This window comes from Mesitornis unicolor, unplaced genomic scaffold, assembly GCF_000695765.1.
Source record: "Mesitornis unicolor isolate BGI_N332 unplaced genomic scaffold, ASM69576v1 scaffold3925, whole genome shotgun sequence".
NCBI classification, from domain to species: domain Eukaryota; kingdom Metazoa; phylum Chordata; class Aves; order Mesitornithiformes; family Mesitornithidae; genus Mesitornis; species Mesitornis unicolor.
In genome coordinates, this window is record NW_010186030.1 from 79,093 (window position 1) to 91,515 (window position 12,423).

The 12,423-nt window shown below is 37.2% G+C and overlaps 1 protein-coding gene across 1 annotated transcript in view; it reads right to left on the reverse strand.

Annotated features, from left to right (window-relative positions):
• ERC1 (ELKS/RAB6-interacting/CAST family member 1) overlaps positions 1 to 12,423 on the reverse strand; it is a gene marked incomplete at its 3' end in the record, with an annotated part of 160,902 nt that overhangs the window by 71,178 nt on the left and 77,301 nt on the right. The window contains exon 7 of the mRNA XM_010185010.1: positions 11,659 to 11,826. Within this exon, the coding sequence (XP_010183312.1) occupies positions 11,659 to 11,826 (168 nt within the window). The remainder of the gene's footprint in view (positions 1 to 11,658; positions 11,827 to 12,423) is intronic.

Here is a 12,423-nt window from a genome sequence, read left to right on the forward strand (position 1 = left end):
TACTCTGTTATTGGAAAAGAACTTTCTTCTTCCTTCAAAAATATCTGGTTTTAATCAAAGACTGACACTTCACAATGATAACTTTTTTTCATCACCTGGGTTGTAACAGAATTAAATGCATTTATGTTTCATTTTCCACTTCCAATTTTTGTCTTGCTATTCTGTTTGTTTTGTAAAAGGAATAAAGTGGTGAAAGAAAAAAAATAAAAATAGTGAAAGCCTTTTAACTTAGTTCATTCTGAGAAAATAAGAAAAGAGTAAAACAATCTGTTCAGAAATATGAAGGTCCAATAATGTTTGGAAATATTTTTAAAATGTAAAATGTCTATTTTAAATTCAAACTCTTTTTCAACTTGAGAAAGTTCATTGCATATTCCACTGTTTGTGTATCTCTAATATGTAGTAACTAGCTATACTACTCTCCTGCAGACAAATCTTCCACTGGACTTTTTTCTATAAACAGATGAAAACATCTTTGCTTTGCTCTGCACTTGACTTCCCCAGTGCAGCTCAGCAAAGAGATTGTTTTGATCAGTAACATCTTCGTCATAATATACACTGAATATATGGAAGACAATCAACTTAACACTCAGTGTTCCTTGACTGTACTACAAGAGCAGACGTACAAAAAGTGTCCCAGGGTACTGCTAAGCCTCCCACTTTTTTGTTCCTAACTTCCATCTGGTGGAAGCAGTACTGTAAAAAGGATTTAACTACTCAGGTGGGTTGAGAGGGTCTCTGTTCATAGAGATGACATAGTCACACAAATAAACAAAAACTTCACATAAGCTGTGAGCTTTCCAAACAGCTCTTCCTTAGTTTTGTAAAGACACATAGCAAGATTCTGTAACATCTTGAACTGGTATGGAGAATCATATCCCATGATAAGCCATGGGCTACAGAGGAACATATAGTTGGCTTAAGCAAGAGAACCTGGCTAAAGGGGGTGGGGAGAGCATGGAGGAGGACAGAAGAAAATTAGAATTTGAGATGGGGAAACTCCAGCATAGTGGTACATACTTATCTACTGCTGCTTAGACCCAGTTAGAATTCAGAATAGCTCCCAAAAAAACAACTGGTTTCTTGCTTTTTCAGAAGATGAAATCTTGGTAATTTTTGCTCTTACGATCACCAGTCTGCAAAAAGTCCTTTGAAATTAGCATGAACTTCTAGAGTGTTCAGTTTTACAAATGAACTGTTTTGTTGCTATGCAGCTTAGTAAGTACAAAGAATTTATTTTTGTGATTTCTACCATAAGTGTATGGACCACAAACAGGCACATTGCTACTGCTTCCAATGGAAGAAATTTGCACACAGTGAAAAGAAGCTTAAGAAACAAACCTAGGAAGTGCAGGACACCTAATGCAATTAATGCTTCATTCTTTACCTAACTTTGCATGCACACTTATGCAATAAGGTTGGCTTGACAAAAGAATGGTATGCAGGAAGAAGTGCTGCTTCAACCAAAATGGACTTAACTTGTATAGACAGTTAATTATTTTGTACCTTTGGTGAAGGAACAAAAGACAATTCTCTTTCCAGCGCTTTTTCATACAAAGCTGTTTTGGAAGTAGGTTTATATTAGCCAGAAAAATAGTTCTGGTATGTTTACATAAATAATCTCTATGGGCATTTCCTTCCCATTGTTTCCTTTTGTCCTCCTTTCCTTTGCATACCTAATCATCCTCTGGTAGCACCAGTTTGCTGACAGATCATTGCTAAGTAGAACTAACAAGAACAGTCACCATAAACTCAATTACAGTATCTTTCGAATAATCACAGAATCACAGAACGTTAGGGATTGGAAGGGACCTCAAAAGATCATCTAGTCCAATCCCCCTGCTGGAGCAGGAACAGCTAGATGAGGTTACACAGGAAGGCGTCCAGGCGGGTTTTGAATGTCTCCAGAGAAGGAGACTCCACAACCTCTCTGGGCAGCCTGTTGAGAAGAAGTTTCTTCTCAAATTTAAGTGGAACCTCCTGTGTTCCAGCTTGTGTCCGTATAATAACGAATTTGTTTCTGTACTGTCATACTTCCTATAACAAACAGTATTCAAACCAGATGTTTCAAATCATATCATCAGAATATTACTATAATGTTTGCAATCCTTCAGCCCCAATAGTAAATAGTTTGAATTTCCTTCAAACCTTCTAACACAATCCTATCACTAAAGCCTGCTATTTCTGAAAACTGACACTGAGAGGCAGATCCTTACAGGCTTCTAAAGAGACTCCAGCATAATTCAAGTCGGGTAAAAAAAAATAATAAAAGAAATTAGGACCCCAAGTCTGAAGACTGATTTTTGAGTTGGTAAATGACCTGAAATACACATTTTCAGGGGAGCCAATGTATATGTTTTTAAGCACTGACTCAGTTGCAAAGCATTTGCCTAGAAAAAATGAAGCACTAGCAATGACTCACATCCTTAGACAGCTGTAAAACAGTTAAATGTAGTTAAGAAATTGCTTCATTCTGAGGAGGTTAAACAATATCAATAGCCTAACCAAGCCAAAAGCAGTCTTTGAATTGTAAAGTCCTATCACGGACACTGGCCAATACAAAAGCCGGTTCTGAAGTGAGGGGTGCGGGGGGAGGTGCTCTTTCCAACCCACTGATACTGGCTATGCCTCAAAGCACACAGGTTTTAATGTGAATGGACAATATTTTATGTAAAATGAAAATTAAATTATTCTGCTTCCCTTCTTCAAGGAAACACTAAATTTATATATTCTTCATTTATTTCATAGATGTCACTTTTAAATAAAACCATAATCGAAATAATCTGGTAGTTTATTTCACAATATAATTATGGATAAGATCCATTTTACTGAAATTCTGGCCTAATCATGCTAATTCTCCTTTCATTTGTATCTTGACATTATGAAGCAATCTCTGTGACTATGCTTTCTAAAGTTTTATTCCCAAGACTTACCATGGATTTAAAAAACAAGTATTTTGGAGACATTTGCTCATTCCTGTTCCAAGTCCCAGAAAAGACATTTACAATAAACGTGCACAGATTTGATTTAGGAAACCTCATTACAGAAAAAAACACAAATACATTAATTTGGAGTATTTTTGTACTGATGGTTCCCAAATGTTCAAAGTAAGGAAAACCAAAACTACTTCATTGTGAAAAGTTGATCAAACAAGGGAAAAATAGGAACCAGTAAATGTTAACTTAGATCTGATATTCTGTTTTGTAAGAAGCAGAATAAAACTAAGGAGTTGTGACATTGCTTTTAGAATAGCTCAAGCTTCAGAAGGTTATATATCATTTTAGAAGTGTCAAGTGAAAAACTTACTATATTATGAATTAAACTTCTTTACTTGGAAAAACCACATTCAGTGTTTCATTGATTATTATTGTGAAAAACACTCTTCATTCTATGGCAAGTTTATCCCATACACTTAGGAAAACTGATGCTATTTTTCTCACTTGCTTTAGATTTTGATTTTGGTTCTACACAGACTAAGCATACCACAACTGCTGACACATCCCTGCTTGGATACATACATAGTACAGTGCTATATATCACACACTTGCAACAGAAAGAAGGGTGATGAGAAAAGACATGAAGAAAGGAAAAGGCTTAACTCATCACAGCACCACAATACCCAAGAATGGAAATCAGGGAGCAGAAAAGACCAAACATTGAGACAAACTAATGGATAGGATGGGAACACGGGATTTAATGTTGACTATAAAGGAAATCCTCACAGCAAACTAAACTCCATTTACATCATCATTTAGGATCACTCAAGCAGAAGGCTGTACAACTTGAATAAAGAGTTTAAATGAGATTTGGATTCAGACACTGAATTACTTCGTCCAAATCACCGATTTATTAAAATGATCAGAGAGATACTGTAAGGTGACTGCCTTAAGAGGAGAGAGCTCTGGAAAGGAGGGATGTTTCTAATCCCAGTGTAAAACATGCCCAATCAACTATGATTGTCCTGTTCCATTCTCCTCGAGAGGATATAGAGTGATGAACAGGAAGGGATTAGGAAGTCATACTGTAAACACTAAACACAGAAGTGAGAGTGCATGTATGTGTGTATTCTTCTGTATTTAGCTAGCACAGCTCTTAGAGAATTACTTCAGAACACACAGTGACAGGTGACAAAATATCAAACTCTCAAGTAAAATTCTTTCATGACCCATCCTCAGAAAAAAATAAAAGAAAACAAAAGAAAAAAGAATTTAAGAACCCAATATATTAAATCAGTACCATCATTTGATGATATTCTTTCCTACTTTATACAACAGACTGCTTTAGGCAAACCAACACTTCAGTCTCCACTGCAAATAAAGGCTGGAAAGGACACAGAGCAGTCCTCTTTACCCAGAAGTTCTGTGTTTCATCCTACACCTATCTTTGCCAGAAGGTAAGTAAGCCCTTCATCACGCAGAGGAGCATCCTAATTATCAAACACATGCTATTCTGGGACAAGGTGATCTTAGTTTCTCCTGGTGACACTGCTCCATACTAAGCAGTTTTTTTATCCTTTGGATAAGTGAAATCACAGGCTTGAAAGCTATTTATATATGCTTGTGCCTTATGTCAGCCCTAATGGCTGTATAAATATTGTGCAGAGACTCAGCTTAGAAGACTGTCTAGCCCAGTGGAGTCAAAAAATCACTCTTGAATCCGGGAAATTATTGATTTAAACTTTAAAATTACTCCTTCCTTGTTCTAGTGAAGATCCCCAAGTTGGCTAATGCAATCACTAATGTCTGTTCCAGACACAGCTCAGACAAATCCTCAGGGGCAGAAAACGACGCCTGGTGACCAAAGCACTGGAAATTGTGAAGTCTTGCAACCCAGAGAGCAATGAAAAGCCATGTGAGGAAGACTGATGTAAGCAACCTCAAAAATGGCACACGCCCTTGCTTTTCCTGCCTCTTCAATCATAGGAAACTTGGTATTTGTCTAGTACGACAGTGAATACACCAAGAAAGCTTATTAGCTTTATCTTGCCAGAAAAACTACACATTTAATTTATAATGAAGCCAGGAGGCCTCACAGTTGGCCATTTTCCCAGATCCCTTCAAGAACCCAGAATCTGTCAGTCCCACTACCTATGAGTAATGTTACATCTTGCCAGTCAGGAGGTTATCTCGAGGCGCAAGAAGGACATAATATTAAAATGTCTGCTACTCTTTGAGGGATACTAACAAAAGAAAAAAAAAGTCCTTCTTGAAATATGTTTTCAGTTTTCTGGAACACTGGAGCACAGATAACACCAGAAACTCCAAAGGAGTTTTCTCGTAACTTTGCTATTGCTATCAATCTTACATGACACTATTACAGCAATGTGCATCGGTTTAAAATGCTACATTTTTCAGCTACAATAGCTGATCTACAGAAATAACATCATTAACCTCACAGTCCTGTTTTCCTTCTTCCTTTGAATCTACTTATCTAAGAGGAGGAATGGGTAGTCATTACTTCAGAATAAAAAAACCCAACATGTACTTTAGTTACTAAAGGCAACAGGCAAGATTCTTTAATAACATCAGTATAAATTAGGAGAATGTTCCTTACATGATTAGATCTTAAAATAAAAAATTGGCTTACTATCTTTCACACATCAGAACAACAATTGATTTTTTAAAAATAATATTACCATACATGTGGGAGTATAGGTACATACGCTACATATGATCCAGATGTGCTATTTATTGTGGTATCACAAAACACTCCAAGCAAAAGAGAGAGGTTATATAAAAATAAAGCAGTATATTACTCATTTATGAATTCTAATTTATAATATAAGCAAGCATAAGAATTTAGTTTGAATCCAGGAGGTTCCTCTAACTTACCTGCTGCCTTGGTAGCCACAACTGTGCACTAAAAATTACTGTAATAGCATAAAATCTGTTTTGTGTAAAATCAATTTGTCGAATTTAACGTATGCCTCTTCCACTAGTTTAGATGTCCCAAATAACTTAACTAAACAATCTTCAAGTGCATATTAGGTAGCTATCAGTAAATTCACTCACAGATTTCACTGCTCTGAAGTTCAATGAAAGTAATTCTTACGCAACTCTATTCAAAAGCTGTCTGGACATGGTCCTAGGCAACTGACTCTGGGCAGCCCTGCTTGAGCAGGGCAGTCAGACAAGATGACCTCCAGAGGTCTCTTCCATCCTCAACTGCTCCATGATTCTGTGAAGATAATTTGCCGTAAAACTATAAATTTAAAATGTGAAGCATGTGGTTCCCTTTAAAAGTCTCAATGGATTCTCAGAGAAGTGGAAAGTCAAAACAGAAGAGTAAGGATCTGATTTTCAAAATGGTCATGGCTTACTCTAAAATGAAAATAAATTGTGTTGTGTCCTCATTTCCCATGTGGAAATTAAACAACAGCTCTCCTTCCAAACTGTCAGGAATGAAAAAATCTCACAGGATAATTATGCTGAATTTTAACTCACACAATGAAGCCTCTTCAGTTTTTTTTGGCACTTTCATTGCTACCACAGGATTTTATCTAGCAGTATTTTGATAGAGAGGAAGGATTAAAAGCTTGTCTAATTTTTCCTGTTAGTACTCTAACTGAAGATAATACCTCTAGCTAAAAATCCTGTCCCACATGTCAACGCAATTCTGAGAGTATATGCCTGGAAAGAGAAGGCACCCTAGCATCTTGGAGACACAGGGTAACAAATTAGACAGAACAGCTTCTGGAAATTTCTAAAAGCCACAAATTTCAACTTTATTATTATGTTCAGTGGTAGTCAGCAAGCCTATAACAAAGCCTCAAATGCAAGATAAAGCACTAGCAGAAGAGGTCTGATATCCCTTCAGGGACATGGAGGGACAAGTCCTCCATGACCCTCCAGGACACATCTTTGAGGTCACATCTGTCAGTTTTAATAAAGTTGGCACAAGCCTGTGGTGACATTAGGTCTTCTTGTGGTGTCTGAAATCTCTGAACTGGGTTTGGAACCAGTTCAGTGGCATGCCTTGAGACCCGGAGTAAAAGGGGCAGAAGTATGGCTTTTGCTGACAGAGAGAGGTATTTACAGACATACTCTTGTATTTGCCTTGCTTGTTAAACCACTGAGCTCCTGAAGAAAAGCAGCTATTTCAACAGTTCCAGCTGAGGAGAAAGCCCAGCATATCTTCCCTCTGCCTCCCTCCAGAAGTTGGGCTGATGAGCAGACCAACACAACCCTGGAGCACTGTATGGTGCTCCTCCTTCAATGTTCATGATTCCAACAGGTGGAAAACAGAGAATAAGCTTGCCCACAGGTGTATTACAGAGGCAAAAAATTATCCAGTCTTAAACAAGAGGGCATACGCTCACCAACTTTGTAAATGTCCACATGGACCATCTTTGTTGGGACAGTCTTACTTTGTTCTTTTCTGTGTAGTTTGCACAACCAGAGACTCAGGCACACGCTGCACGTTTGAACAGGCCACCTCCTACAGTGTTACTGCTCAAAGGGATATCTCAAAGGGATATCTAAGAGTCCATCCTGTGCTTCATTCTTAGAAAACCATATATTCATTCATCTGGTAGGGAAGTTCAAGGTCACACCAGGTAGGATGAAACTACCACAAATGGAATTAGATGTTTGAAAATGCAGTTCCTTCTCTGTGCTCTGGGGTTGAAGCAGAGGAGCTGTCTGAGGCGGTACCTACTTCACAGATGAGGGAATAGAAAGAAAATAATCTTTAAAGTACAGACACTGAACTTCGAAAGTCATGAATACTAAACCAACACTGCTGCTGCAGTAACTATGATCACCACTGATTTTAAACAACTGAGTTACAAATTCATCTGCAGTCCCTTTCTCTTGTCACACAGCACTTCTTACCATGAAGCATAAGATATGCATTTTGATTTCTAAGCTTTTTGAAAAGCAGAGGGCATTTATTTCCTCTGGAGAAAGGCAATGCTGCTTATCCAAAAGGGCAGGAAAATAGCATTTGGAGTCTTCCTGAATACTGGCTAAACAAGTCAGCACAGTCACAAACAAAAAACCCAACCAAACAAAAAACTCTTGTGTTCTTCCTTTACTTTATCACAGGTCAAATATCACATAGTGCATGAGGAGCTGCCAAAAACCACTGCTATGTTCAGACACTAAAACTTACATTTTATTTGCCTGCAGCTGCATTGCACAATGAAGGGTATGCTAAGCTCCCCCCAAGACAAAATATCACCTCTCCTCAAAGCAAGGGTGATTGATTCGCTGCTTCCCCACCCCCCACTTATCTTTTGTCCCAAATGCTATTTCTCTAAAATGCTTTGATAGCAAAGTATTGATTTTTTTTTTCCTACTCCTTTTCATCCTGGTCTACCAGCACAGATAGACAGATGTGGCAACGAGAATAACGAAGTACAATTTAATGTTTTTTAGGTTCAGAATTCAAATTTGTCCAGCATGGTCCTTGTTTTCTTTTCTGACATTCTCTCCTTGCCTGGAGTTCTAGCAGCTTAAAATCAGATTTTATGCAAGATTTCTTTTCAATGAAATGAGAAAAAATATCCTGAAGCTCTATAAAACTAAGTTTTTCCATCAAATTTTCAGGCTTAAAGCTAAAACTCTTTTCTGTAGTCTCCAAATTTCTAGCATTTGCCCTATTTTCTACTGCCTCGAATAAAGGTGCCACCCAGCAGCAACACTAGCAGCTTAGAACTGGAAAGATTCCAGAATTTAAAATGTGAAGCATGTGGTTTCCTCAGCAACCTGGAAGATGTATTTTGATGCCTACTGGGTATCAGTAGTGATGCCAATTGTCATGTTAATTTTTCAGATCTTTGTTGTTCATAAACTTCTTCTGTCTTTTATTTGATCTCTAATCAGCCAGTAAACTTCCACTGCTTTCTTCATCTGGGTTTTAGAATGACCAGAAAGTATACTTTCTAGTTCGCCACCTTTAACCAATAGAACAACGATATTAATAGTTCATAAAACAAACTATGCTGTGGCCTGCATCAACAAATTCAAACAGAGACCCAGCAGTAAAGGATGCCTTTTAAATGATTTTTGTTTCAACATGAGAAATTGCAAACATTCAGTATAGTGCACTTTTTCTACACTAAATGATACACTAAACAATTTCTTGTCAGCGTCATCAGAACAGGTGACTACACATCTACAACAGTCACAGAAAATAAAAAAAAATATGAACAGAAGACCAAATGCCCAGCATAGCCACATAACACTTGGCTATGGCTGCATTACGAGTAGAGGCAATGTCTCTACACTTCAAAAGAAAGTAAACAATTTTTCCTAAATGGAAAAGATATGCAATTTAATGATTTTTCAATAAATTCTTGTCAAATTTGTTACAAATTTAATTTTCTTTTTACCTAAAACTAAAAAAAAATATTAGTGTTCAAAATCTAGTTCAATAGAACACCTGCTTCAAAAATATCCTCAAATTTGAACATAAGCTGAGGGAAAAGTACTTGTTAAAAGCTGGTTAAATAATATCTACTAATTCAATTCCTAATTTGGTTAAATTCTTTCAATATACCAACACCTGCACCCCATACCTCCTCATAAGTGCAAGCAGCAGTTATGTGCTGCTGCTTCCAGCTATCTACAGAAAAATATTTCTTAACACTACTCAAGTTGAAAAGCTTTTTTCAAACTCCACATCTTCCATAGTCTTTCACTGTGTTCAATTAAAATGTCTAAGTACAACTTAAATCATGTTGATAAACTTAAAGCAAGCATTTAATATCAGATAACTAAGCCAGTAAAAAAAAATACTATCTACGACCTCTGAAGATACTTTTAAACTGTACCATTCCAGATCTTCAATGAGAATACATAGATTAAAACCTGATCTGTCTGAACTCACCAGTTTATCATCAGAGGGAGGAATAAAAAGACTATTATCCATGGAAGCAAAAGTTTAAAGGCTGCACATTTTTTTAAAGATAATAAAATTCTGAACTGAATGACAGCACTTGGACAAAGCATACAATCACAGAATGCACTGGGTTGGAAGGGATGTTTAATCTAGTCCAACCCCACTGCAGTGAGAAGAGACATTGTTACTAGATCAGGTTGCTCAGAGCCTCCTCAATCCTGACCCTGAATGTCTCCAGGTATGGGGCCTCCACCACCTCACCGGGTGACTTGTTCCAGTGTTTCACCACCCTCATGGTGAAGAGCTTCTTCCTCATGTCCAATCTAAGTCTACTCTGCTCTAGTTTAAAACCACTGCCCTTTGTCTTATCACTACCTGCCCTTGTAAACAGTCCTTAAGAAGGGCTTAGGTCCTAAGAAAACCAGTATAAAAAATGAGTAAAAAGAAAACCTTTAGCACTGCCTATAAATATAACCCATGAAAGATCGTTCTAAAGAGTTAAGTGAAGCAAATAAGCAAGCATGTGAAAAAACAGTGTAAGAGTAAATGGAAGTAAAACATCCTCATTGACATTTAACATTAACACAAATGTCAGATTCCTCACTTCTAGGTTAAACATTCAGCTCATGTTTGGAGTGTGAATGAGTAATTTTGAATACAAAAGGAAAGCACTGCACAACAACTGGAAATCTGTAAGCGTTTCTAAAAAGATGAACAGTCAAAAAATGAGACCATGAAGACTGGGAATTAGGGCTCTGTTCTAGAATTATTAATGACTTATGGCTAAACTCCATGCCTGAACTTCCATTCCTCCATGATGTTTGCTTTAAGAGAACTGAAGATGACCTAAATCCTCATGATTCATAGCTGTATACTAGAAGGAAAGGCACTGACCAGGCATCAGAAACTAATCAATATTCTGAACTATTTAAATCACAAGAATTCCACAGAATTGCTTAAAGGTCTAGAAAAAAAACCCCACACGTTCACAGCCTAATACATTCAATACAAGCTCCAAGAGTGGCTTCTCTAAAGATACAGAGGAAAAAATATTTGTAAATTAAAATCTATTGTGATACATGCATTTCTCTCCTTCCACCAAGTATAGTAGCAATTTGGGATATATTGTCTGCAACTCGCAAACAATCATCCATAATAACATTCATTGCCCTAGGACTCAATGCCCTTTGGGATACCTCTCTAGTTTCTCTGACAGGGTCTACTTTTTCTTATCCAGATCTCCCCCATTCACTGATAAGGTCTACATTTTCTTATCCAGAAAGATACGCAGTATAGTCTGAACCATGATTATCCTATTCTAGCAGTTCCCAAGAAATATTAAGTATGATAAAACAGCATTTCGAATGAAAGTTACACAAAGATTTTCCCTGAACTTTTGTCAGCAAGTTACAGAGAAATCATCCCAATTGCTTCTACTAATACAACTCCTCATTCATTTCATCACATACTGAAGTCATAGTCACCCAGTGTCCTATGCTTCAAATCTGTTGTTAAGGTGGTTGGGTGTGAAAGGACAGGTTTTTCAGATGATGTCCCCTCCTACAAATTCTTCAGTTATTGTTAATAGTGAAACAGAAGCAGAAACAACATATACAACAACCTCTGCTTTGAATTCTTTCTGTTTTTTTCTTCAAAACTTAAGATGGAAATTCATCAGCTACTGTCTTCCCATTACATGAATGGACTCAATCATTAATCTCCAAAATGTATACATTCTAGTTCAGACTCCTTGACAGACTTAGAAATTGAGATGTATCAGAGACATATATCTGACTCAGACCTCGACAGTCTCACCTTCTTCTGAAGAACATTAACTTTGCGCTCCTTCACGTCTAACATGTCCTTGAGGTCATGGATCTCTCCTGCTTGAGTTCCCTTCTCCTCTGCCATCTCCTGAATTTGCTTTGTCTTCTTATTTAGCATCGTCTCCTTCTCTTCCAGACGTAATCGTAACGCATCCACCTAGATTCAGAGATGCAGAAACAGGGTTTGTTTAGCACGGAAAAAGAGAACTACACTTCCACAAGGGATTGAGTGCTGTGAAATTGCAAATAGATTCAGAAAACTAACATCCCTTACTTTAAGACTTCAATGTACGTAAGCTTGCAATAAAACAGTTATCACAAGTGATAGGAGACTAAACAGTAAAAATAATAAAATCTTTTATTCTCAAATTATAGGAGAACAATGCTCCTTGGAAAATCTCAACCCATACTTCTGACATAACTCAGTCTTGTAAGATACAAGTCTGGAATTTTTTTCCTCAAAGTAGAAGCCAACACAACATCTTCTTGAGAAGTTCTCTCACATGTAGGAGAACTGCCTTCTCTATTTGTAACATCACTAATGTCCAGAGATTTAAACATTGACTCTTAGGGCTGAACAGTCACTTTATAGTCTAGGCTTTAATCAGAGTATTAGCTCGGCCTGGAGGTAATGAAAGTAGAGGTCTTTGCAGCCACTGCAGATCAAAACATGAAAAGAGGGTTACCTTAGGATGGCTAAGAACATTTTGGCTTAAGTAGCAACATAATATTTTAAAAGTAACACGTTTTCAGC